The sequence below is a fragment of the Scyliorhinus torazame genome, chromosome 7 (assembly GCF_047496885.1).
Source record: "Scyliorhinus torazame isolate Kashiwa2021f chromosome 7, sScyTor2.1, whole genome shotgun sequence".
Classification (NCBI taxonomy): domain Eukaryota; kingdom Metazoa; phylum Chordata; class Chondrichthyes; order Carcharhiniformes; family Scyliorhinidae; genus Scyliorhinus; species Scyliorhinus torazame.
Genome location: NC_092713.1, coordinates 69,490,231 through 69,518,172, shown reverse-complemented (window position 1 = coordinate 69,518,172; position 27,942 = coordinate 69,490,231). Strand labels below are relative to the sequence as shown.

General features: G+C 47.2%; 1 protein-coding gene and 1 long non-coding RNA gene across 3 annotated transcripts in view; one reads left to right on the top strand and one right to left on the bottom strand.

Annotated features, from left to right (window-relative positions):
• Window positions 1-15,754, bottom strand: part of echdc2 (enoyl CoA hydratase domain containing 2) — a 51,025-nt gene extending 35,271 nt beyond the window's left edge. The window contains exons 1-4 of one of the 2 annotated variants that reach the window (XM_072510870.1): window positions 15,484-15,754; window positions 6,453-6,520; window positions 5,599-5,686; window positions 4,458-4,544 (exon numbers count right to left, since the gene is read on the bottom strand). In XM_072510870.1, coding sequence (XP_072366971.1) covers window positions 4,458-4,544; window positions 5,599-5,686; window positions 6,453-6,520; window positions 15,484-15,706 — 466 coding nt within the window. In that variant the 5' untranslated portion in view covers window positions 15,707-15,754. The remainder of the gene's footprint in view (window positions 1-4,457; window positions 4,545-5,598; window positions 5,687-6,452; window positions 6,521-15,483) is intronic. The other variant, XM_072510869.1, reaches the window with a different exon arrangement.
• Window positions 15,755-15,771: 17 nt separating this feature from the next.
• On the top strand, window positions 15,772-27,175 carry LOC140426293 (uncharacterized). Its single transcript, XR_011948180.1, has 2 exons — window positions 15,772-15,872; window positions 24,324-27,175. It is a non-coding gene; the product is annotated as an uncharacterized lncRNA (long non-coding RNA).
• Window positions 27,176-27,942: the final 767 nt, after the last annotated feature.

The window sequence follows — 27,942 nt, the reverse complement described above, 5'->3', positions numbered from 1 at the left end:
GGCCCGTTAAACCTGCTCTGTCATTGAATACGATTATCAGCCATAATCTGTCTGCTTTTGTGCTCCAACTCCATTTTCCTCACAGCTACCCATATCCCTCAATTCCGCAAGGCCAAAAATATGTCTATCCCAGTTTTAAATACAGCCAACAATGGAGCACGAACAACTATCTCGGATAGAGCATTCTAAAGATTCATAATCCTCTTGTGAAAAGAAATTGCTCCTCATCTCAGTCCTAAACGATTATCCCTATATCCTGAGACAGTGTCCAACTGTTTTAGATTGTCAGCCAGTGCAAACCACCTGTCAAGCCCTTTCAAAATTTTGTATGTTTCAATGAGTTCCTCGTTAGTATAGTGGTTAGGATCCCTGCCGGTCAAGCGGGAGACTGGGGTTCAATTCCCCAATGGGGAAGTTTGAAGTTGTTCAATAACGGCACTCGCAGGTTTTTATGGTGGCACAGTGGTTAGCACTGCTGCCTCACAGCTCCAGGGACCCAGGTTTAATTCCGGCCTTAGGTGACTGTTTTGAGTTTGCACTTTCTCCCCATGTCTGTGTGGGTTTCCTCCCACAGTCAAAAGATGTGCAGGTTAGATGGATTGGCCATGATAGAAACTGCCTCTTGTCCAAAAGGGGTGGGGTTATGCAGATAGGTTAGAGGTGTGGGCCTAAGTAGGATGTGTTTTCCAAGGGCCAGTGCAGACTCGATAGTTCGAATGGCCTCCTTCTGCACTGTAGGGATTCTATGATTCTAATGAGATCACCTCTCACTCCTTGGAATATAAACCCAATTCACTCGGTCTCTCATCATAGAACAATCCTCTCATCCCAGGGACCATTCTAGTGAGCACTCACTGTACCGCCTTCAATGTAAGTATATCTTCCTTAAATATGGAGACCAAAACTTCACCACAATATTCCCCTCCAAGTCTCTCTCAATATTAACATTTACATGTTTCACACTGATAGAAACCTACTTTATTATAGGTAATAAAAGTTTAAGGGAAGGAATGATTTAGTGACATTATACTATTAAAAATCATATATTAAGCCATGACAGCAGAGAATGCTGAGAGCATGGGAAAAGATCTGATAAGGAAGTCAGTATTCAAACTGACTATCCAAGTTGCAGAATAGATTCATTGTTATCATTACTAGGCAAACATCCCAGTTCTAGAAAACATGGTGGGAAACAGGTGGTTTGATCACACTATATTTGGTCACATTATAGAAACATAGAGAAGTTTTCCCATGCCGTATTATCTCTTAAAACTTAAAAAAATATATATTTATTCACATTTTTCAACAAATTTTCAACAAACCCCCCCCCCAACAAAAAGAAACAAGAACACAACAATCAGAAATTATACATTGGATTTCCCCCATATACAATAGCCCCCCATATAACATTTAAAAACACAAATAGGGAAACCCCCCCACCTTCACCCAAACGCCACCCCAAAATAAATCCCCCCCCCCATTCCCCCCCCCCCCCCGCCCTTGGGCTGCTGCTGACCTCCTCCTAACGCTCCGCGAGATAGTCCAGGAACGGTTGCCACCGCCTGAGGAACCCTTGTACAGACCCTCGCAAGGCAAACTTTATCCTCTTCAGCTTGATGAACCCTGCCATGTCATTGATCCAAGCTTCCACACTAGGGGGCTTCGCATCTTTCCATAGTAGCAAAATCCTCCACCGGGCTACCAAGGACGCAAAGGCCAGAATACCGGCCTCTTTCGCCTCCTGCACTCCCGGCTCATCCGATACCCCAAATAATGCTAATCCCCAGCTCGGCTTGACCCGGGCGTTCACCACCTTGGACATAGTCCTCGCAAAACCCCTCCAAAACCCATCCAGCGCCGGGCACGACGAGAACATATGGACGTGATTTGCCGGGCTCCCCGAACACCTCCCACATCTGTCCTCCACCCCAAAGAACCTACTCAACCTCGCCCCTGTCATATGCGCTCCATGAGTAACTTTGAACTGTATTAGGCTGAGCCTGGCGCAAGAGGAGGAAGAATTAACCCTACTCAGGGCATCAGCCCACAGACCCTCACCTATCTCCTCTCGAACCCAAACCTCCGCAACACTTCCCAAAGATACTCCCACTCCACCCGATCAAAGGCCTTCTCCGCGTAGCTGCCACTACCTCCGCTTCCCCCTCCACCGAGGGCATCATAATCACATTGAGGAGCCTCCCCACATTAGCATTTAGCTGCCTACCCTTCACAAATCCCGTCTGGTCCTCATGAATCACCCCCGGTCCAAACAAAAAGTAAAAAAAGAATCACCCAGTCCTCAATTCTCGTAGCCAGCACCTTCGCCAGCACCTTAGCGTCAACATTGAGAAGCGAGATCGGTCTATACGACCCACATTGCAATGGATCCTTGTCCCGCTTCAAGATCAAAGAAATCAGCGCCCAGGACATTGTCGGGGGCAAGGTTCCCCCCCCCCTCCCTCGCCTTATTAAAAGTCCTCACTAGCAACGGGCCCAGCAGGTCCACGTATTTCCTGTAGAATTCAACCGGGAACCTCAATTACAGTCAGAAAGGGGACTGAACCTAAAAAAGATTACAATTTCCTTTTGAGATAGGGAGAGAACCTTTTTGGCTCTCTCTGAAATCATCTTTAAGTTCTCTCTCTCCTTCTCTGAATTCATCTTAACCTAACCTTTGAAACCTATTACTATTTTGCTTTGCAAACAGCTATTTCCTTTTGTTTTATTTTTGTATTGTGCATTTTGATCTGAAGAAATTACCACAAACTGAATTGTATTTTGAATTCAACTCAACTATCTGTATTTGCGTTGGACAAACAACTTTTTAGATTCTGTATTCGCATTAAATTTGACTTGATCAGTAGACTTTGAAACTGATATAAATAAAGCTATACTTGACTTCACCCAAGAAGCTCAGTCTCGAGTTCTGCAAGATTGATATATAGTGCGGCGACACATAAATATATATTAACAAAGTACAGATCCATCACACACCTTTTAAAATATACTCTGTTTTTCTATTCTTAAGGTCAAAGTGAATAAACTCACACTTCCCCACATGACATTCCATCTGTCACATTGTTGCCCACTCATTTAACCTGTCTATTCCTTTTTGCAGCCTCTTGCATCCTCCTCATAACTTACAAAGATTAGCGAAAATGTATCCAAGTCTGCTGACAATACATTACACTTCCCAGCCCTGATCCTTGTGACACTCCACAGCCTGTCAATTTGGAAATGCACATTTAAACCTATCCTTTGCTCCCCTTCTGTTAACCAATCATCTATCCATGCTAATATGCGGTGGCACGATGGCACAATGGTTAGCACTGCCGCCTCACGATGCCGAGGACCCGGGTTCCAACCCGGACCCTGGATCACTGTCCGTGTGGAGTCTGCACGTTCTCCCAGTGTGTGCGTGGGTTTCCTCCGGGTGCTCCAGTTTCCTCCCACAGTCCAAAGATGTGCAGGTTAGGTGGATTGGCCATGATAAATTGCCCTTAGTGCCCAAAATTTCCCTTAGTGTTGGGTGGGGTTGCTGGGTTATGGGGATAGGGTGGAGGTGTGGGCTTGGGTAGGGTGCTCTTTCCAAGAGCCGGTGCGGACTCGATGGGCCGAATGGCCTCTTTCTGCATTGTAAATTCTATGAAATCTATGAAATCAATTGAAAGTAAAAATTAGGCAGGGTTTTATTTTTGAAAATAGGCAGTCAATTGGATGTTGTTCAGTTTAATCAGAAAAGTGCTACAGAAATACTTAAAAATGGACACATAGCAGCGGCTGAAGAGATAGGGGAAGGCTATCTCACCAGTATTTGTGGCTACTGTACTAGCTTAACGACCCAAATCAGAAGTTCACATCTTTCAATAAATCAGGCAATTTGTGGTTTCTCACTAAAATAAAGAGGAAAACTGCTAGATTATCTTTGAAAATCCAAATGGTACAGCGATATCCTTCAAGGAAGAGTAGCTATCAATTGATCTGGTGACTAATTCACACAAGATAGTTTCCAACAGATTGAGTGACCAAGATTTTTAAATGAGGTGAACATTCACTCTGCCGTCTCTTAATAGCACAGCTCCAGTATACATTTTCAAGATAATGCATTTGATAAATTAAAAGATTATCCTTCTTTTGTAGATTTTATTCTCTGTTGTTCTTGATTTCACTATTATTTGGTATATTTTAGTCATCAGAAGTAAATATGCAACAAACTGCAATATATTCAAACCATGGAGCCTCCTGCTGAAATGGAGATGGCTTTGAAAAACTAATGAACACGGTGCTTAACACAGATTAGGTCTGGTGAAACTCTACACTGACCTCCATGCAATGAACATTACATTACCCACAAATACCCCTGGACTTGACTTAACAACACACACTTGCCACTTTGTTTAAATACCGCTACTGAAACACAGATATATATATTTAGAAATCAATTTCTTTGAACTTGCCTATATTGCTCATTAGACTTCGCAGCTTATGAACAAAGTGGCCAACCTCTGTATTACTCATTTCAGCACGTTCCTTCAAGTCAGCACCTAGAAAATGATTTGGGGAAAGAGGAAGGGAAAATAATTTGGAAAACAACTTCACTAAGAGCAAAGACATCACTTTTGTTGGCACTGGCTTAAAAAAAAGCAAAGAATAAAACTTGGTAAGCAATAGTTTCCATTGCAAATAAACACCCAACGGCTCTTCTGCAATGCAATGATCAATACAGTCACTTGGAGTTAACACAGTTAGGATAAAAATCCCCAGTAATCGATCCAATTTTTAAATTTGTGCACTGAAATGATTTCAAGTTAAACAAATTTCTAACGTCAACAGCTTTCCAATACTCTCAGTAGAAATTAGTTACCAAATCAAATCTCAACCGTTTTTATGGCATCTCATTTCACCACCCAGCAGAACCAATTATATACAATGTTATACCACTGCATTTTGGCAATCAATCATAGGCAGAGTGCAATGGCCCATTACTAGACTGCTGCTGAAAGGGGCATGAAAGGGCTCTGCATCTGCTGATTCCCCACATGAGGAAGCAGTTTCACAGCCTACCTTGCATAAAGGAATCACTTTGGGGAACTGTTGCATGTCTCATTTATTTGGGTCAAGAGTAGCAACAGGAAAGCCAAAAGGCAAGGAGGTGGTGGGGAAATAGGTGAGAAACCAAAGGAAAAGGTTGTGACGGTATAGATCAATATGTTCAGATTTCAAACTCTATTATTAGTTACCATAAAAAGATTATAAGACTAGAATTTATTAAAACAATGACATTATGGTCCATACACTTCAAAGTAAAGTAGCAAACAAAACTAAGTACATTTAATATATTTCAATTTAATATTTGCAAGCCATGTTTTATTAATCATATCATCACCACTTATTCTAATTAGACTAGCTCCTCAACAATCAAAAACTGAGGCACAATTTTGTCATTTAAGTATCTGCCATGAAGTTTAGAGCTCCAAAATGGTTTTCCAAATGCTGCAGGGCCTTGTATAGTTAGCAGAATCTTACACCATTACAAACAGGAATATGCTAGCTACAGGCCGAATGGATTACAAATGACTCAGGTTGCAGATCCCTTACCTGCACAGAAAATTCCTTTGACCTGACTCTTAAATAGTACCACACGCAAACTTTTGTCCTGATGCAAATCTTCAATGGCTTCTTCAAGCTAAAAAGAAGTAATTATTTCTGGTTTTTCATAGTAGTTCTTGTGAATATAGTCACGGGTGAGGAAAATCAAAGTCCTCATAATGGAACTGTAAATTCTCATGTCAAAGGGCTGCACCAAAATTGATGATGGTATTGATAAATGTATTTAGAGAAAACAGATAAAGGGAAAAGGAAGAAATGCGAGCAAGAAGAAAGAGAGAAAAAAAGCATGCAGACATATGTGATGCAAGTTAACAGAGTAGGTCTTTGTTAAATATATATTTTATAAAATTGAGTTAACACATGCCACATTTTCCTGGAGACTAGTTTGACGTTGTAGGGGCCATCGAAAGGCCTAAAATAGAAGACTATGCAGCAAGGGACTTGCACCACTAATTATGAAGCTACATATTTTCCTGGAACCCTTTCTGAAACCAGTGATAATTATCAAAGCTCCTTCCACCCTCATTACAATGAATGCTGATTGTGATTTTGCTGGATTTACATCAGTTTAAATCCATGTTCCACTTACTTGCATTTCAGGTTGCTGATATTAAGAGATCTTGTTCAGAGTTAGAGATTATCCTCCAAAGAGGCAGCTGTGCTAAAAGGAGCCCTATCGCAAGCTTCAGCTCATAATTCTTTGATTTTTTTGGGGGGTGAATTTAAGTCGAAATAGGACTGAGTTACTTGCGTTCCAAGTCTAGGTCGCAGGTGGCACGAGGAGTGCAGGTTCGATACTCCAAGACAAGTGGCAACACAGTGAGCGATAGGACTGTACATACCTGCTTAACAAACACATTTCCGAGGGAATTTCTTGCATGAGGTCTACTCATTAAAACTGTTGCAATCCCTGAAAGGAAAAAAATTAAACAAACTGACTTCATGTTTGCAACCATCAATTTTGTTGCTGCACCTAGATTTCTGTTAACTCCCAAAAAGGATTCTTTAGTCACTAGCATCACACCATTCAGCCAGAACTAAAGCAGTGCAGGCAGGGGGCTATGCTTAGGCCACTTCCAAATCCTATTTTTTTGTCCAGCTTCCGATGTTCCAAGCATTCATGGTAGAATGGCCCACTTTAATCTTCTAGAAATGACAGAAATTAAAAGCTGTTCACAAAGATGAAGCTTTGCCTGAGCCCATTCCGCTTCAAATAAGAAAGTAATGTTTTAAAAACTTTCTTTCTTGAGATCTAGGAGGGTGCTTTAACATTTAAAGTGCAGCGAATATGTTCCCTTCCCAGTGCCTGCCCAACACCAGCTACAGGAGAAAATGCAAGTGGCGTTATGGCAGCAAAGACTGTTGTATACTAAAGTTAATCTTCATGGGGGCTGGTTTAGCACAGGGCTAAATAGCTGTCTTTTAAAGCAGGCCAGCAGCGCGGGTTCAATTCCCGTACCAGCCTCCCCGAACAGGCGCCGGAATGTGGCAACTAGGGGCTTTTCACAGTAACTTCATTTGAAGCCTATTTGTGACAATAAGCGATTTTCATTTCATTTTTTCATTTTCATGTTCACTTTTAGTGCAAATCAAAACAAAAAACAAACCATAAACAAGGAAATTTACCAGACAATTTTTTTCCATTACGTATCAACTTTGGATCAGTGGCACATGCTTGCTTCCACTTCAGAAGGTGTTCAATGCCTGCTATGGACACAAGCACACTGTCCGTGGCCCAGATTTTGCAGTCAGCAGCTAATAATTGGCGTTCGTTATTCATTACACTTAGTGCCCACAGACCTTTATAGTTGCCCTTTTGAGTAACAACTTATGATGACATGGTGTCTAACAGTGTGCCAACCTGTTTACAAGGCATCTAGAACCCAAGTAAGGTAATCAACCTGTCCTCTCAATCAGGGCCATGAATCCTCATGCAGAAAGCAGAGTGTAAACCAGGAAGTGAAAATTCAAAGTCATTTTTTTCATAGAAAGCAAATTAAAGAGCAGGAATTAAAGATAATGGGACAGGAGGAAGAAGCAAGACAAGAAAATCATTTTTAACTCTCCAACAATAATTAAAGTCTGAAATATTACCAAAGAAGAGCAAGGTAGTGTGCCTTAACGACTACCGACCGATGGCCCTGACGTCTGTTATCATGAAATGCTTTGAGCAGCTAGTCATGAGATGGATCAATGCCAGCCTCCCAGACGGTCTCGATCCACTGCAGTTTGCCTATCACCGCAACCGATCCACAGCAGATGCTATCTCTCTGGCCCTACAATCAACACTCGAACATCTCGACAACAAGGACACCTACGTCCGACTGCTGTTCATAGACTAAAGCCCTGACTTCACACCATTGTCCCGACAAGACTAATAACCAAACTCTGAAAACTTGGGACTTGACCCTACCCTATGCAGCTGGATCCTTGACTTCCTCAACAACAGACCGCAATCTGTCAGGATAGGCAACAGCACCTCCTCCACAATAGTCTTCAACACCGGGGCCCCGCAAGGATGTGTGCTCGGTCCTCAGTACTCCCTATACACACATGACTATGTGGCAAGATTTAACTCCAATTTGATCTGTAAGTTTACGGATGATACGACTGTGGTGGATCGTATCTCAAACAACGACGAATCAGACTACAGAAGGGAGATAGATCACATGGTTGCATGGTGTACTGAAAACAACCTCTCTCTAAATGTTGGAAAGACCAAGGAACTGATCATCGACTTCAGGAAGCGTAGTTCGACACCCCCACCCAGTCTATATCAATGGCTCCGAAGTGGAGATGGTCGATAGCTTTAAGTTCCTGGGAGTCACGATCACCCACAGTCTATCCTGGTCCACTCACATTGTTGCAAAAGTCAAGAAAGCCCAACAACGTCTCTACTTCCTACGGAAGCTAAGGAAATTCAGCATGTCTGCATCGACTCTCACAAACTTCTACAGATGTGCCATAGAGAGCATCCTATCTGGCTGCATCACAGCCTGGTATGGCAACTGCTTGGCCCAAGATCACAAGGCACTGCAGGAGTGCGGTGAACCCAGCCCAACGCATCACACAAGCTTGCCACCCTCACATTGATTTTGCCTACACTGCCCGCTGCCTCAGGAAGGCAGACAGCTTTGTCAGAGACCCCTCACACCCAGGCTTAACCCTTTTCCAGACCCGTCCCAGGCAGAAGATACAGAAGTCTGAAGTCCCGCACATCCAGACACAGGGACAGCTTCTTCCCCACAGCTACAAGACTCCTCAACGATTCTCCCTTGGACTGATCTGTTCCCTGTAAGAACACTATTCACGACGCCCTATGCTGCTCTTGCTCATGTATTTGCTTTGTTTGTCCCTTGTTCCGCACTGTAACCAATCACTATTTGCTGATGTACCATTTGTCAATGTACTCTGCTGATTATACTTTTGTCTACTATGTACGTATTGTGTACGTTCCCTTCACCGCAGAAAAATACTTTTCACTGTACTTCGACACATGTGATAATAAATATCAATCAATCAATCATTAAGGTTCTACATTATAAAAGTTCATTTTCAATGCCAGAGGATGCTTGGCAAAATAAGATTTATCACAATATTTAAAAAATCACTGACGCCTTAATGAACAAGCCCTATTTTTTTCTGATGGACTCAGTGGGTAATTAGTGGAAAATTACCACAATTTAATTTGTATGTCAATGCCTCACCTCTCAGCGAGTTACTAGAGCAGCAAAGCTTGTGGAGGTGAAATGCAAATTGGACGGCAACTTCCTGATTTCAGTGTTTGAATGTGCGGGGGTTACTTCATATTACCAGTAACCATTGATAGTCTCACTGTTATTCTTAACACAAATTCTGGGCCATGATCTAGGCTGACACTTCAGTGCATTACTGCGCTGTCAGAGGTGCTATTTTACAGGTGAAATATTAAACCTTGGGCCATCTGCCCTCACTCATGGAGATGGGTTGTGGAGATGCCAGTGCCGGACTGGGGTGGGAACGTAAGAAGTCTCTCAACACCAGGTTAAAGTCCAATAGGTTTATTTGAAATCAAAAGCTTTTGGAGCGCTGCTCCTTCATCAGGTGAAGTGGAGGCAGGTTCATAATCACAAAGAGGCGATACACAATGGCAAGATAATTACAGATTGGAATGTGAAGAATGGTTGGAATGTGAGTTTTTGCAGGTAAACAAATCTTTACAGGAACAGAGTGTGTGTGGAGTGAGTGATATTCACAGGTAATCAAGGTATGAATTATCTCAAGCCAGAACAGTTAGTAGGAATTTGCAAACCCGGACAGTATGGTTACATGTAATGTGACATGAACCTGAGATCCTGGTTGAGGCTGTCCTCATGTGTGCGGAACTTGGCTATCAGTTTCTGCTCGGCGATTCTACGTTGTTGTGTGACTCGAAAGCCGACTTGGAGAATGTTTACCTGAAGATTGGAGGCGGAATGTCCATGACTGCTGAGGTGTTCCCTGACTGGAAGGGAACACTCCTGCCTGGCGATTGTTGCGTGGTGTCTGTTCATCCGTTGTCGAAGCGCCTGCCTGTGGTAGTCACCACTGTTGTATTATATTGTATATATGGGTATTACGGTAAGGCCCCTGTACCACAGGTACGGGGGTAGATCCCTGCCTGCTGGCTCCGCCCAGGAGGTGGAGTATAAATGTGTGCGCTCTTCGAACAGCAGCCATTTCGTAAGCTGTTGTAGGAGGCCACGCATCTCTGTGTAATAAAGCCTCGATTACATTCTACTCTCGCCTCGTCGTAATTGATAGTGCATCAATTTACTACACAGAGATTTTTCAGAGGTGGACCTCCGCATCAAGCCGGATCGCCTGCAGCTGCATCCTCAAGCAGACAACGGCAAAAAGGACTTCCAACATTGGCTAGCTTGCTTTGAAGCATACATCGGGTCTGCGCCAGACGCAATCTCAGAAGCTCCAGATTCTGTACACGCGGCTGAGCTCCAACGTTTTTCCCCTCGTCCAGGACGCGCCTACCTACGCAGAATCCATGGCGCTACTGAAGGAGAATTACGCTCAGCAGACCAACAATATCTATGCCAGGCACCTCCTATCCACACGGCACCAACTTCCCGGTGAGTCTGTGGAAGATTTCTGGCGTGCCCTGCTCGCCCTGAGGAGAGACTGTTGCCACCAGGCCATTTCGACCACTGAACATTCGAACCTGCTAATGAGAGATGCATTCGTTACAGGCGTAGAGTCTGACTACATCCGTCAGCGCCTCTTAGAAGGGGCCATGCTTGACCTCGCGGCAACCAAGAAACTAGCGCTCTCACTCACGGTCGCCTCACGCAACGTACAGGCTTATGCCCCCGACCACACGGCCCACCCCCCCTGTGCATCGTGGACCCCACCAGCGGCCACCCCATCGTGGACCCCACCAGCGGCCACCCCATCGTGGACCCCCATCAGCTACCTCCCTCAGCCAACCCCACGCCTGCGCCGCGCGGCAGCCAACCATCCCCAGAGGACTCAAGTGCTACTTCTGCGGACGGACAAAACACCCCCAGCAGCGTTGCCCGGCGCGGAGCGCGCTCTGCAAGGCCTGTGGCAAGAAGGGACATTTCGCTGCAGTGTGCCAGGCCCGCTCAATCGGCGCTATTGTCCCGGCACCCCCCCCATGTGTGGCCAGTGGGCGCCGCCATCTTCCTCTCCTCAGACCACGTGCGGCCCGTGGGCACCGCCATCTTGCTTGCCTCAGAACCAATGGGTGGAGCCATCTTGCCAGCCCCAGGACACGTGCATCCCGAGGGCGCTGCCATCTTGCCTGCCCCAGGACACGTGCGAACCGTGGCCACTGCCATCTTACCCGCCTCAGGGCCCCGGCCCTTCGGGCACCTCATCGGGCCGCTCATCGCCTGCAACCGCCGCCGACCAGCCGTGTCTCGCCTCGGTCACGATCGACCAGTCTCGACCGCACAACCTCGCGACCGCTTCGACATAGGTGAAGGTCGACGGGCACGAGATATCCTGCCTTCTGGACTCCGGGAGCACTGAGAGCTTCATCCACCCCGATACGGTAAGGCGCTGCTCCCTCATGGTACACCCCACTAACCAAAGAATCTCCCTGGCTGCATCGCCACCCTCACCGTCCAGGGCGTAGAGTTCAGCAGCTTCCGGCTCTACGTCCTCTCCAACCTCTGCGCTGCCTTGCTACTCGGCCTGGACTTCCAGTGCCACCTCCAAAGCCTAACCCTGAAATTTGGCAGGCCCCTATCACCCCTTACTGTTTGCGGCCTCGCGACCCTTAAGGTCGACCTGCCTTCCCTGTTTGCAAATCTCACCCCGGATTGCAAAGCCGTTGCCACCAGGAGCAGACGGTACAGCGCCCAGGACAGGACCTTCATCAGGTCTGAGGTCCAGCGGCTGCTGCGGGAAGGTATCATCGAGGCCAGCAACAGCCCCTGGAGAGCCCAAGTGGTAGTGGTGAAAACCGGGGAGAAAAACAGGATGGTCGTTGACTACAGTCAGACCATCAATCGGTACAAGCAGCTCGATGCGTACCCCCTCCCACGCATATCTGATATGGTCAATCAGATTGCACAGTACCGGGTCTTCTCGACAGTGGACCTGAAATCTGCCTACCATCAGCTCCCCATCCGTAAGGCGGACCGCCCATACACTGCGTTTGAAGCAGACGGCCGCCTTTATCATTTCCTTAGGGTTCCCTTCGGCGTCACCAACGGGGTCTCGGTCTTCCAACGGGAGGTGGACCGAGTGGTTGACCGGTACTGACTGCAGGTCACTTTCCCGTACCTGGACGTCACCATCTGCGGCCACAACCAGCAGGACCACGACGCTAACCTTTCCAAATTTCTCCACACCGCCACACTCCTCAACCGAACTTACAACAAGGAGAAGTGGCCCGACCCCGATCGCATGCGCCCTCATGGAATTCCTCTTCCCCACGGCCCTCAAACGATGCCTGGGGTTCTTTTCGTATTACGCCCAGTGGGTCCCAAACTATGCGGACAAGGCCCGCCCACTCATTCAATCCACCGCTTTCCCACTGACGGCCGAGGCTCACCAGGCCTTCAACCGTATCAAGGCCGACATCGCCAAGGCCGCAATGCACGCGGTCAACGAGGCGCTCTACTTCCAAGTCGAGAGAGATGCATCAGATGTCGCTCTGGCCGCCACCCTCAACCAGGCAGGCAGGCCCATGGCATTCTTTTCCCGCACCCTCCATGCCTCCGAAATTCGGCAAACCTCCGTCGAAAAGGAGGCCCAAGCGATCATTGAAGCTGTGCGACATCGGAGGCATTACCTGGCCGGCAGGAGATTCACTCTCCTCACTGACCAACGGTCGGTTGCCTTCGTGTTTAACAACACATAGCGGGGTAAGATCAAAAATGATAAAATCTTGAGGTGGAGGATTGAGCTCTCCACCTACAATTACGAGATTTTGTATCGCCCGGGGAAGCTCAACGAGCCCCCGATGCCCTGTCCTGAGGAACATGTGCCAGCGCACAAGTGCACCGACTCCGGACCCTGCACGACGATCTCTGTCACCAGGAGTCAACCGCTTTTACCATTTCATTAAGGCCCGCAATCTGCCCTACTCCATCGAGGAAATCAGGGCTATCACCAGGGACTGCCAGGTCTGCGCGGAGTGTAAACCGCACTTCTACCGGCCGGACCGTGCGCGCCTGGTGAAGGCCACCCGCCCCTTTGAACGCCTCAGCGTGGACGTCAAAGGGCCCCTCCACTCCACTGACCGCAACACGTACTTTCTTTATGTGGTCGACGAGTATTCCCCTTTGGTCCCATGTCCCGATATGACGTCTGCCACCGTCATCAAAGCCCTCAATACCACCTTCGCTCTGTTCGGTTTCCCCGCCTACGTCCACAGTGACCAGGGATCCTCATTACTGAGCGAGGAGCTGTGCCAATACCTGCTCAACAGGGGCATTTCCTTGAGCAGGACGACCAGCTACAACCCCAGGGGAAACGGGCAGGTGGAGCGGGTGAATGGGACGGTCTGGAGGGCCGTCCAGCTAGTCCTACAGTTCAGAGATCTCCCGGCCTCCCGCTGGCAGGAGGTCCTCCCCGACGCATTTCAGTCCATTCGGTCGCTCCTGTGCACCATGACCAATGAAACCCCCCATGAACATCTCTTTGCCTTCCCCAGGAAGTCCACCTCCGGGGTTTTGCTCCCAACGTGGCTGACAACTCCAGGACCCGTTCTCCTCCGCAAGCACGTACGGCTCCACAATGCGGACCCGTTGGTTGAGAGAGTACAGCTACTCCATGCGAACCTGCAGTACGCCTACGTAGCGTACCCCGACGGCCGCCAAGACATAGTCTCCCTCAGGGATCTGGCACCAGCTGGGTCCCCACGCCCCACCCCCTCTGCCCCGGCACCACCTTCCCCTCCCGCGGGACACCCCACCGCAGCCCCCGCTCCAGGACAATCCATCCTCCCCTTGCTCCCACCCGGGGATGAAGAGGATTTTGACATGCTCCCGGAGTCACTGAAGACCAAGCGGACGCCTGAGTCGCCATCAGCACTGCGGCGCTCTCAACGACAGATCAAGGCACCCGATCGTCTAAATTTGTAACCTTCTCTGTAATTTTAAAACCAATGTGTATGTATATAGTTTTCCACCACCTCCGCTGGACTCATTTTTAACAGGGGGTGAATGTGGTAGTCACCACTGTTGTATTATATTGTATATATGGGTATTACGGTAAGGCCCCTGTACTACAGGTATGGGGGTAGATCCCTGCCTGCTGGCTCCGCCCAGGAGGCGGAGTATAAATGAGTGTGCTCTCCGAACAGCAGCCATTTTGTAAGCTGCTGTAGGAGGCCACACATCTCTGTGTAATAAAACCTCGATTACATTCTACTCTCGTCTCATCATAATAGGTAGTGCATCACTGCCGATGTACCATGCCTCGGGACATCCTTTCCTGCAGCGTATGCGGTCGGCAACAATGACCGAATGGCATGAGTATGTACCATGTATCTGGTGGGTAGTGATCTCACGTGTGATGGCAGTATCCATGTCAATGATGCAATCATGTCATTGAGGCATGATCAATTGCACAAAGACTTGAGTTGGGTACAACTGAGGCTTTATTGCTCCAAGATGTGTGGCCTCCCACAGCAGCTGGTGAAATAGCTGCAGCATGGAGGACACACATATTTATACTCTGCCTACTGGGCGGAGCCAGCAGGCAGGGACTACCAACATACCTGTAGTACAGGTCCTACCGTACATCACCTAATAGAGGTGCAATAGTGGTTTATCACAGTCATGCCAGACATTCAGCTTCCGAAAGCTTGTGACTTCAAATAAACCTGTTGGACTTAAACTTGGTGTTGAGACTTCTTACTATGGAGACCGGTAATAGATCCCACCAGCATCACTAAAACAGTTCACCTAACCAAAAGAAAAATAGTGCAGTTGCTGGAATCCTGAAATAAAAATAACGGATGCTGGACATACTCAGTAGGTTGGGTATAGCAGGTGTACAGAAAGACACAGGATTAATCTTTTAAAGTCTGTGGCCTTTTATCTGACTATCTATTCATTTGCCTCTTCTATTTCTAGCATTCTGTTGCGTCTCAACTGGCTGCTACGTTACAACAATGACCGTATTCAAAATTATTTCATTGGCAGTGACCTTTAAGTCATAAACGACGTCAGATACATTTCTTAAATTTATTTAAATCGGAATGATGAATGTACCGACGGGAAACCTCACTATTACAGACAGACTTAGGTTAGAGCAAACACTGCTCAGCACATTCACACTCCGTGACCTCGAGGGCAAAAGTCGTACACAGTTGCAAACATTGCAATAGCAAAAGCATAACACCGGAGACGAATCCCTTACCCGAGTTCTCCCCCTGTAGACGCTGGACATGGATTTCGGTAGGGCCACTGATGTTGGAGCATCGCCTTCTGCTGACAGCCAGCGACGTGACTCTGCCCCATGTAGAGCCCAGTCCTCCCCTGGTCAGTGAGGTCAGAACAGTCTGCAGAGACATTCCGATACCCGAGCGAGCAAGGCCGCCTCTGCCAGGTGCGGTCAAACTTCCCACACACACGACTGACATCGGCTGCAACAAGTACGGAAGTGAAATTGGCAAAGTTCTACATTGACTGGGAGGCTGGTGTTGAGAGGAAATCCCGCCTAAGCGCCGACCTCATTGGACACAGGAACATCCCCTCTCATTGTCCTGATGTGTTCACACTGCCTGAGAATATTTTGTTTATTAAACGGTGGGTATAAGATTAAAATTAAGCAAGACTTCAGCTGGCCCAGTTAGTTACTGGGAAAATGTTGGAATTAAGGAAGCAGTAGCAAGCCATCTGGAAAATAATAATATAATCAAGCCAAAATGGCTTTGTGAAAGAGAAATGCTGGTTGACAAATTTATTATAGAGTTCTAGGCTGTACCAATACATTTCCCCCAATTCCATGAATCAGTAAAGAAAATGCTAGTTTGCAGTTTCTGTGATAAAACAATAGCAAAATACTGTGGATGCTGGAATCAGAAACAAAAAAGGCAAATGCTGCCAGGCCTGCTGAGTTTTGTCAGCATTTCCCTGTTTTCCTTACAGTTTCTGTTATTGTAGACCGAGTGGTCGTGTGGGAACATGGCCACAAAAGAGGTCGTGTGGCGGGAGCCTGGGCAGAGCTGCGAAGCTAATGAATAAACTACTCTTTGTGGAAAGCCCTTGCTATCAATAATTCAGGAACCCACATTTACAGTTATATTGTCTCGTGTGCGACATGAGGCCAATCTCGATTTGCATAACTAACTGCAAATACTGCATATGAAGTCAGCGTCGGAGGGATGGATAAGGATGAACTCCCCCCAACATTATCACAGGCTTCCATATCCTTAATATTAAAGAAGGATAAAGACCGGGAGCAGTGTGGGTCCTATCGCCCAATATCATTGTTAAATGGGGATGCTAAACTACTGACAACGATCATGGCCTCTTGAATTGAGGACTGTGTGGCGGGGGTGATAGGGGAAGACCAGACGGGGTTTGTAAAGGGGAGGAATCTGTCGGCGAATGTCAGGAGATTACTGAATGTGATAATGATGCCCCCGGAGGGACAGGATTGGAGGAGACGGTCACAATGGATGGGGAGAAGGCGTCTGATCGGGTGGAGTGTTTGTGGGAAGTGTTGGGACGGTTCTGGTTCGGGCAGGGATTTGTGGACTGGGTCTGACTGTTGTATAGAATGCTGGTAGCAAGTGTACGGACAAATTGGGTGAGCTCGGCATGCGCCGTGGAACAAGGCAGGAGTGCCCACTCTCTCTGTTGCTCTTTGCTTTGACAATAGAGCCACTGGCAATGGTGCTTAGAGTGTCAAGAAGTTGGAGAGGGATAGTGCGGGTGGAGAGGTGAGCACAGGGTCTCGCTATATGCGGATGACCTGTTGCTTTATATTTCGGACCCACTGGGAGGCATCGGGGGAGTTATGAATATTCTAGAAGAGTTTGGCCGGTTTTCCGGATACAAGTTAAACATGAGGAAGAGTGAGATCTTCCTGGTTGAGGCAAGGGGGCAGGAGAGGAGGTTGGGAGAGCTGCCATTCAGGATGGTGAGGGTGAGCTTCAGGTATTTGGGCACCCAGGTGGTGCGGGGATAGGAACAATTGCACAAGTTGATTCTGGCGCGGTTGTGGAATGATGAGGGGGGATTTCAAGATGTGCTCCCGCTTTCACTGGCGGACTGGGTGCAGACTCCCGAGGCTCTTATTTGTTTTTCAGAACCTCCCGATATTCATCCCAAAATCATTCTTTAGGAAAGTTAATGCTTTGATATCGGGGTCTGTTTGGGTGGGGAAATCCCCACGGGTAAAGAAGGTGCTGATGGAGCGGGGACACGGGGGGAGTGGGCTGACCTTGCCAAATATAATGAACTATTACAGGGCAGCGAATATTGCTATGGTTAGGAAGTGGGTAGTGGGGGAGGGGTCGGCGTGGGAGCAGATGGAGGCGGCCTCTTGCCGGGGCAAGAGTTTAGGGGCATTGTTGACAGCGCCTCTGCCACATACAACAGCAAGTCGTCCGCAAACAAAGACATCCTCTCTATTCCCCCTCCACTTTGTGGATGACCTCAATGCTATGGCCAGAGGCTCAGTTGCTAAGGCAAACAGTAGTGGGGACAGTGGACACCCCTGTCTTGTGCCTTTCACCAAGTGGATCTTTAACCCGCAAATGGGTCTCCAGCACATCAGCCTTCAAACCTCTAAGGTGAGCAATCACTCTAGATCTCTTTGCCGAGCTGCTCAATCCCCTCAATTTCCATGTGACCAGCTGGATGGGGGGGTCATCTATCCCCGCCCCATACCAGAGTCAGCCATTCACACCCTGTGGGGCAGTCCAGCAACCTCTCAAGGCGAGCCAACATCAGGCCCACCCAAGATGTCCACCAAATCCCCAACACAACCGAACAAAAAAGTCCCAAGCTACTGTCAGAAAATTAATCCACCCTTCCCGCCTCCTCCATCCCATCTCCCGCCAACACCACACCCAACCAGCATCGACTAGGCATTCAAAGACTCCCCCTTGCCCCTGAACCTCACCCAACATGAAAACAAAACCCCTAAGCTCATACTTAAACCCCCCCCCCCCCCCCCACCGTATGAGTTGCAGCAAGTTGAAGAGGATGCCGTTTGTCCTGAATTCAATGTGTCGTTCTGTGTCAAGGTCTTTTGAGTGCGTACTGGAACATGGCTAGGAGGTTTGTGGCAAACGCTGCAGGAGCCAATACACAGCCTTGCTGTTGGTGACAGAAAAGGCATCTAATGATGCACCACCTTGCATCACACTGGCCATCATGCCATTGTGAAACGAGCAAATGACTCTGATCATCTTTTCAGGGCAGTCGCATCGGCATAGAACTGTCCACCAGCCTTTCAGGGTACTGTGTCAAAAGCCTGGGTCAGGACAATGAACAACGTATGATGGAGAAAGTGGGAGGGGTTGAGTAGTCTACTCCCATGTTCCTGTATAGAGGTTCTTATTCTGCCGCGGGACTTTTCTTGAATTTGACCTGCTGCAAAGATCATTTCCACTGTTCCCCGGCACGGACGTCACACTGTCATTCTGAGTTCACAGAGTCAATGAGATGAGTGACACTTCAATTAAGAATAACGCTTATAGAATCGTAGAATCCTTACAGTGCAGAAGGAGGCCATTCAGCCCATCGGGTCTACACCGAACGAGCATCCTACCTAAGCCCACCGCCCTCACCCTATCCTTGTAACCCCACCTAACCTTTTAGACACTACGGGCAATTTAGCGTGGCCAATCCACCTAACCTGCAAATCCTTGGACTGCAGGAGGAAACTGGAGCACCCGGAGTAAATCCACCCAGACACAGGGAGAAAGTGCAAACTTCACACAGGCACAAATGGCGGAACCGAACCCAGGTCCCTGGCGCTGAGAGGCAGCAGTGCTAACCACTTGCTAGCTTCCTGCTGTTGAAAGAAGAGATATTCCACAATGATTGTCACAGGTGGACTTGCCCCCTTTCCGTTTGTTATGGAGGCCTAGTAGTCGTAGGGCACAGTGCCCAAGTTCCAGAATAGACAGAAGAGACTAGGGAATTTCCTAACCAGGTCAATTGCTCCATTATTGAATTCTTCAGATGGGATGCCATCAGCTCTCGGTGATGTGCCCAATAAAAGCTGTTTATTGGTCTTTGTGACTTCCACTTGAGAAGGATCAAGAGGGAGCTCTTCTCCAGTGTGGTGCTGTGGAAGTGACTCAATGGTATCATTGCACACGATGCAGATGTGGTTACAAGAATGGTTCCAGAGATGAGAAACTTCATTTATGAGGATAGATTGGAGAGATTGAGACTGTTCTCTTTGGAGAGAAGACGGCCAAGAGGAAATTGATATAGCTGTTCAAAATCATGAGGAGGTTGGACAGAGTAGATAGGGAGAAACTGTTCCCACTTGTAAAAGAATAGAGAAGGAGAGGACACAGATATAAAGTGATTTGTAAAAGAAGCAAATGTGGTTCGGGCCAAGAAGACAGGTTCCAACCATTTTGATGAAGCCAAAGAAACTAAATTAAATAAACTGAGGGACAAATTTAAAGGGGCAGGCCCTTAAAAGGATACTGCCTTAAACAAAAACAAATCACATGTGAAACTTAAAATATCAAACTAAAATGTGATTAAAAGCACCCCAGTCCCTGCGGGGCTCAGCGGGCACGGAAAGCCTCAATGGTGCCCGTGGACACTACATGCTCCCACCCTAGCGACACCCAGCCGCGAATGTAGCCACGGGAGAGGGGCAGACAGTCAGGTCAGATGACCCCCTCGGTCACCTGCTGTCTGCACTTGTTTATGGCAAGCTTGGCCAGGCCCAGGAGCCTGGTGTGAAGACAGGTCCAATTAAGGCATTTAAGAGGGAATTAGATGATTATTTGAACAGAACCAATATGCAGGGTGTCAGGGAAAAGGCAGGTGAATGGCAAAACGTCATATTGCTCATTTGGAAACCCTGTGCAGACATGATGGGCTGAATGGCCTCCTTCTGCATCGTAACAATTCTATAAACCCCTACATTTTGTTACACATATTCCACATGTTTAAAATCTTCCTTAAAATTCACTACTATCACTATCTCCTTGGTTGGCTTCCTATTGCTGATCTTTATGAAGTGCCTTGAAACAATTTTCTCTCCAGAAGTTAAAGAATGCAAGGTTTTGTTGAAGATAGTACAACATTTACATGTTTCTGAAGCGTAAAAGTACAGCATTCATGAGCAGCCCAACGGTAACATGTTTTTAAAAACTGGAAGTTGTATTACGTAGTGCCCAAAGACCATTGCAAAACTAGATTTTTAAGGGTGACTTCCAAAATAGGGATGAGATGTGTCATGCCAAAGAAATTCTGGAATAATTCCTGTATATGAGGGCAAGATGGCTAAAGGCTATGTCACAGAGCATCAAGTTAAGGACTGGAATCATTTTTAAAATTTTACTCATGCAAGTGTGCTTTCTTCAACACACAAATGTGTGTCGTACTGAGAGTTCATCTAAGGGTATACCACATTTGCTGATCACATTAATCTGACATTACTGTGGGAGATTAACCTCCTTGCAAAGAATGCCTGGAAGGAGATGCAGTAGTTTTTGTCAAGTTTTGTCCTCTGTGATGCAGCCTTAAATGTCCACAACCATTGAAGCAATTAGCAGCAAGATGAGAATTCAGGACATTTCCAAACGGTGCACGTGAATGTATATTTGCAGGTGCAATAACTGTGGGCAAGATCATTCAGATTTCCACCCCACTCCTTTCTTGCCTTCAAATCCTTCTGATCCTTTCTCGACGGACCTTCTGACTCAGGCTGGGTGAGAACTGTTCAGGATAACATGTTCCCGGGACCTTTTGTCAAGGGCTTCAGATTTGGGTGTTTGGAGGCCATGCCCTTTCTACATAGCACTGGCTGCCAGCCATTCCATGGAGGGAGCCAAGCGCTCGCTTGCTGGAGTTGCGATAGCAGACAGAATGTGGGCAGACTCCTCCAGCCTTCAGTGCAGTCTGCGCATCTCTGGATGTTCCCCTGCCGTGTCCACATTACCAATATCCATAAATTCCCGACAGTGGAGAAGAGACCATTCTGCCAATCGGGTCTGCATCAACCCTCTCAAAGAGCACTCTACCTAGGCCCACTCCCTGACCTTATCCCAATAACCTCGCACATTGATCATGGCTAATCCACCTAACCTGCACATCTTTGGATTCAAAAGGGAAACTTAACATGGCCAATCCACATAACCTGCACATCTTTGGACTGTGGGAGGAAACCAGAGTGCCCGGAGGAAATGTACAAACATGGGGAGAACTTGCAAACTACACACAGTCACCCAAGGTCCTTGTATGTGATGTGCTCACCAGACTGTGGCCCAGAGCCTGCTCTAAAAGTCCTACTCTAGGACGATCTGGAGGAAAACATTCAGGGACACATCTTTGAACCGTGGAGCCACATGTTGCCTTCTGTGGGACATTCTGGTTGATGCAGAACCTTGCATGACAGCCAGACTGATGCTCCTGGCTTGAAATGAACAGTTGTCCAGGTGCCCCTTAAATATGGCAGCAGGACATTCAACCTCATGCGGTAATGGTGAATACCTCACTGAAAGATTTGCTGTGTTTCTTGGAAATACAAATGTAATAAGTTGAGCAGCACAAGATAGGAAGATAGGGTGTGGCCAGCTGTCTCCCCCCCCCCCCCCCCCCCCCCCCCCCCCCCGCTAAGCAGAAATCACTCTTGCTTGTGCTCCTGCCACCAAACTTATACGCCATTGGAAAGATTCCATCCTCAAAGTTACTTTTCCCTGGAGCGGCCAATTAATGGCCAGAATTCTGGCTCACTGTCAGCAGGTAAGCTCCTGAAGATGGAGGATAAATCAGAGGCCTTCCTAACCTAGCAGCAGGCGAAGATGCCAGGTGTTATGACACCCCACAGGGACAGAGCCTGTATAGCATCCATTTCTAAGTTTATTGACAACTCAAGAATACAAAAGAAACAGCAACTGGGCCACGGCCCGGCTGCTCTCACAGTTCCAGCATCCGGTCTCCAGACACCATCCAGTCTAAAACTGCAAAAGCGAGTCTGTTCTCCTCCACTTTCAGCCCAGCAGCAGCCAACCAAAATGCGCCCTGTGCTCCACTCCCAACCGGTAAGCAGAAAGGCAGCCAGTAACAGATACGAGATCGAGACGTGGCAACTGGAGGAAGGCAAGCACTTTTCTTTTTCCCCTGCAAGCAACTGGCAGCAGCAACAGGCTCCTCTTGCCCTCCATCCAACCAGTGATAGTGAAGTGGGAAATGGTTCAAAAGGGCACTTGGCACAGAAGATGGCTGCCTGACACACAAGATGGAGACACAGAGAATAAAGCAGACATAACTGATGCCTGGAGTCCAGCGGGGTGCCAGTAGGACAGATAGGAACAGATCCAGGACAAAGGGAGCCAGACAGGAAGATTAAGAAATACATAAATGCGGGACACCACTTGAATAAAGCTGACTTCAGCCAAGGTGTACACAATGATATGCTAATACGAATGTCTTGGGCCATTTCCTAAAACAAAGGGACAATCGATACTACTTTCCTGCTGCTGCCTGTAACCTGTTAAACCTCTTTGACTGCGGCCATGTGTAAATGGCAAAATGTTACAAATAGCGATATAAAACGTTTAAAGATAACAAGGTGATAATTGTTTTGTATCTGAGCGCATTGTGAACCCAAAGTGGCTGTTTAAAGATAACAAGGTGATCATTATTTTGTATCTGGGCTCATTGTGAACACAACGTGGCTGTTTAAAGATAACAAGGTGATAATTGTTTTGTATCTGGGCGCATTGTGATAGCGATGTACAATCTATAAAATGTTTAAAGATAACAAGGTGATAATTGTTTTCTATCTGGGCTCATTGTGAACCCAAAGTATAAAATGAATGACTACCATTCAAACCGGGAGAAAGGCTGGCTACTGTACCGCGCGGGGTACGTACACTTTCTCCCGAAGCTTCGTGTAACAATAAAACTGCATTTATCTGAACACAGCAAGTCTGACTCTTGAAGTGGTTAATTTTTCCCACAACAGTAGCATCGTTCACCCTTGCCGTAATCCAGGCTTCAAAGCCCGGAAGAGGCAGCCAGCAAACAGAATAACACACCAGATCCAGAAGCAGGGTTACAGCCAGAAGCAGCAGGAGCTCAGAGAAACACATCCTGCATGTGCCTCAGGGCATGAGCTACTCAGGTGACTAGGCAGCAGAACATCCTCCCAATTGGAGGTGCTCCCCACAGAATATAAACCCCAATCTGGAAGCAGTTCAGGGAAGGAGACCCTGTCGGGAGTGGAGAGGAGAGATAATTGTGACTAGTGTGGAATAAGGTGAGTTGCACTCTGTCTGCCTGGCCTCTCATGGAGTCTTTGCCTCCGCCCACAACAGCAGGTATGTAGGGAGAAAGCACTTCAAACTGGGGGCATACTTTCTTCAACATTTTTGAATTTAAATTATGTGTTATTCTGCCAGGCCAGACCATGAGGAAGGGACTATCAGCGAACTGCAGGGTGATCTGCATCAAGATAGACAGGGAGGGCCTCTCCACACAAGGGGCTGCTCTATGCAGCTTTAGTAAACATTTAATGGCTTCCTGCTGGATGTGGGTAGGTATTCCTGCTGCCCACAACCCCCTATCGCACTGCCGCAAAATGGCCTGGGGGTGGGATGGAGCCAAGCAATTGCATGCTTGCTGGCGGTGCTAATTCTCGCACCTGTCCACCTCTGCTCCTGCCTTTGGCAGAGGCCAGTACACAAGCCCAAAAGTATTAAAGCTGTTTGATTAGTTGTCTTTTTTGTCAATCTCAAAGTTTTGCTTTTTAAAAATACACTCCAGATAAAATATTTAGAAATTTACCTCCAGTATCTTTTCAAACTTTAAGCAGCAATTGTTAAAGCTGACTGACTGGCACAGGTGCACCCTGGTACATTGTACAATCCAAGTTCAGCCCATAGAATCAAAGTTCTGGGCAAAAATATCAAAAAAAATTCTGGGTCTTTGTGAGAGGCAATGGTTGCCAAGTAACAATGTGAACTAAAAGTCCAACGGCAGTTCTAAAGATACACTGTGAAATATAATGTTTTACATTTATTTTGTTTCGATCTTTATTTTGGACAGGAACAATTTCAGTTGCCGAGGAAAAAAATGAAGTTACCAGTTCGGAGAAGTCTGTGAGAACATGAAGGCAGCTTGGACCAATCAGAGTCACTAGTTCCTAATTCATCATCAATCTGGAATAGGGTGAAAAAGGCAGCGAGAAAAAGACAAAGAAGGACAAAGCACGGAAGGAAAAAAAGAGGCCCATATATTTCCAAAAAAGTGAAAAGCTTATCAAATTTAACTACTCCAAGTCACAGCGAATCTGAAAGATAGGGAAATTTCTCGCTGCATTATTGTAATACTATCCCAGAAGATTAAGAATGCTGTGGATTAATTTCTTGAATGACAGGATGTGAAATACTGATTGAAACATAAGCCAATTTGTGGAATGTGGCATACAGCAAATCAGAATGCTGACATAGATCAGAAGTGGCCACTGTGAAACATGCAAATCCTGTTTAAAATTGGAAATATGCAAGAGGTCTGCCTGAACTGGGGGATGTCAAACAAGGGCAGCACAGTGCCAGGTTCAATTCCAACCTTGGGCAACTGTTTGGATGGAGTTAGAACATTCTCCCCGTGTCTGCGTGGACTTCCTCCGGGTGCTCCGGTTTCCTCCCACAGTTCAAAGATGTGCAGGTTAGGTGGATTGGCCATTCTAAATTTCCCCATAGTGTCCAAAGGTTAGGTGGGGTTATTGGGTAATGAGGGCAAGGCGGAGGATTAGGCCTAGATAGAGCTCTTTCAGAGGGTCAGACAGTTACATGGGCAGGGTGGGTATAGAGGGATATGGGCCAAATGTGGGCAAGTGGGATTAGCTTAGTGATAGAAACTAGGCGGCATGGACAAGCGGTCGAAGGGTCTGTTTCCATGCTGTAAACATCGATGACTCTATGGGTCAGTGCAGACTCAATGGGCCGAATGACATCCTTCTGCGCTGTAGGGATTCTACGATTCTACGACAACATTAGCCAAGGTAGTTAAGGGACCTCAGGTGGCGGCTATGGAGTGAGTGGTTGCACCCAGGATAGCACCGGCTCAAAGGCATGCATTTGAGCTCTTTTTGCCAGAAAACGGGAGAATTTTGACGGGAAAGTGTAACTGAAGGTGTGGAGGAGAAGATTCCCCTCAGGAGTGGCATCAGACCCGGCAGAAGAAGGAATTGGAAGAGACCCGTGGCACAGCAACAGTTGGAAAGATGGCGGAGGGAAAGGGTCATCGTATGTTGGAAAGCCCCAGATGGAGCAGCTGATGGCGTTTATCAAAGAGTTCTGCCAACAAAGAAAGGAGATGCAGGAAGATCAATTGAAGGCCATCGGAGGAGCGGTTGCACCCCTGAAAGGCTCAATGGAGGGAGTCGAGAAGTGCTTGGAGGCACGGTTAGTCACAGATCCGGGAGATGGAGAGGGTGATGTCTGACCATAGTGATCGGGTGGTAGCATTGGAGGCGGTGGTGGGGCTCCTGGGGGCCTTTTCAAGTTGTTAAGAGCAAAGGTAGAGGGGCAGCATGGTGGCACAGTGGTTAGCACTGCTGTCTCACGGCGCTGAGGTCCCAGGTTCGATCCCGGCTCTGGGTCACTGTCCGTGTGGAGTTTGCACATTCTCCTCGTGTTTGCATGGGTTTCGCTCCCACAACACAAAGATGTGCGGGGTAGGTAGATTGGCTATGCTAAATTGCCCCTTAATTGGAAAAAATGATTCGGGCATTCTATAGTTATTTTTAAAAAAGAGGAAAGGTAGAGGAGCAGGAGACAGATCGAGAAGGCAGATGTATTGTTGGTCTGCCTGGAGGTGTGAACGGCATGAGTGCTACGAGATAAGTCTCCAGGATGCTGGCCGGGCTGGAGGCTGAGAAGGTGCTGGACAAGGTTCATAGCACGCACAGGTCCCTAAGGCAGAAGCAAGAGCGGGGGAAGCTGCCGCAGACAGTGATTGTAAGGTTTCACAAGTTTGTGGAGAAAGAGAAGAGCCTGCGGTGAGTCAGGGAGAACTGCGAATGGGAGGGGAGCAAGGTCCGAATATATCAGGAATTTGGAGCGGAGCTGGCGAAAAGGCGTGCTGGGTTTAACAGGGCCAAGGCAGCTCTCTCAACGGCATATCCGGTTCGGGATGCTGTACCCGGCAAAACTATGGGTGTATACTGCACCTGCCGCTTGCGGGGAGGGCCCAAGTGGTGAAAATGAATATCCTGCCATGTTTCCTATTCCAGGCACTCCGATTTTTATTCCTAAAGCCTTTTTCCAGAAACTGGACACAGTTTTGGAGTTAAGGGCAGGGGATGTGCCATGGGTAAAGAGTGCCCTGCTACAGAGGCAGAAAGAGGGGTTGGCATTACCGAACCTGCTGCACTACTACTGGGCAGTGAATGTGGAGAAAGTGAGGCGGTGGTGGGAAGTAGAGGGGTCAGAATGGAGGAAGAGTCCTGTAGGGCTCCAGCCAGACATCATGGTGACGGTACTGCTGACGAATGTGATATAAAATAGTTAGTTTAAATATATTAGTTACAGTAACATAGATGTAGGCCGGTCTAATTCTAGTGAGTTCACAGACAAAGGATTTCAGAAAGCATGGCAAGGAAGGGGGAGGGGTGTCTGGTAGAGGAGGAGAAAAGGATGCTGGGTAACAAGAGGCCAGGGTTAAGGAATGAGAAGTGAGCCAATTAGGATGTATGGCCAGGTCAGGAGGGGTACAGGATGACCTATGGGAATCGTGTATCTGAAACGTGATGCCATTTGAATGTATTTGCAGAGATCCCTTTGTCTCTTCATTCGTTTCCAAGGGGTCCAGGAGACTGGTTCTGTGTTCTGTGTCCCTGAGAAGCGAGTCAGACTTGCAAGTTGGTTAAAAATAAATAATACTATGCCTATAAATCCATCTCGAGTTTTATTGAGGCCAGACTGACGGGTAAAGAATTCAACATTTGTCATTTGGTGCCGGAAACCCGGGATTTCTCCAGACGGTTATCGACCAACTACAAAATCAGAATTAGACTGATTTTGGTCAAGGAAAGTGGAAATGGGCCCACAATGTGTGTAGCTGGAAAATGACACACATTGGTTTTCCCTCTTCTTATGGTCTGATTGGTCTGGTCACTTGCGGTTGGTACGGAAAGATCGTCTCGATGAAATCAAAGGTCAGTCTGGGGATTAGAAAATTTAACTGATAGGATATCATAATTGACAGTTCGGTTTTGGATTTGTTTTGGAACTGATGGGACCTCAGAGTGGAGGGTTTAGTTCCAAGAGTGTGTGAGTGTTTTGATGAACTGATGGGACCTCAGAGAGGAGGGTTTAATTCCAAAAGTGTGTGAGTGTTTTGATGAACTGATGGGACCTCAGAGAGGAGGGTTTAGTTCCAAGAGTGTGTGAGTGTTTTGATGAACTGATGGGACCTCAGAGAGAGGAGGGTTCAGTTCCAAGAGTGTTTTTAAATCTATAGTTGATTAAGCTAAAATTGTATCCTTCGACTGTAGTGGCAAGAAACGCAGTCTAGAGGACTAGTTAGAGATTATGGGGAAATGTTTGGATAAATTTCAAAACAAAAGAACATCCAAAAAACTGGATGCTGCATGTTAGTTAAAGCAGAAGTCTCTCAAAGGGTTAACAGCAGCAGCCAAAGTTAATGACTACAGACAGTG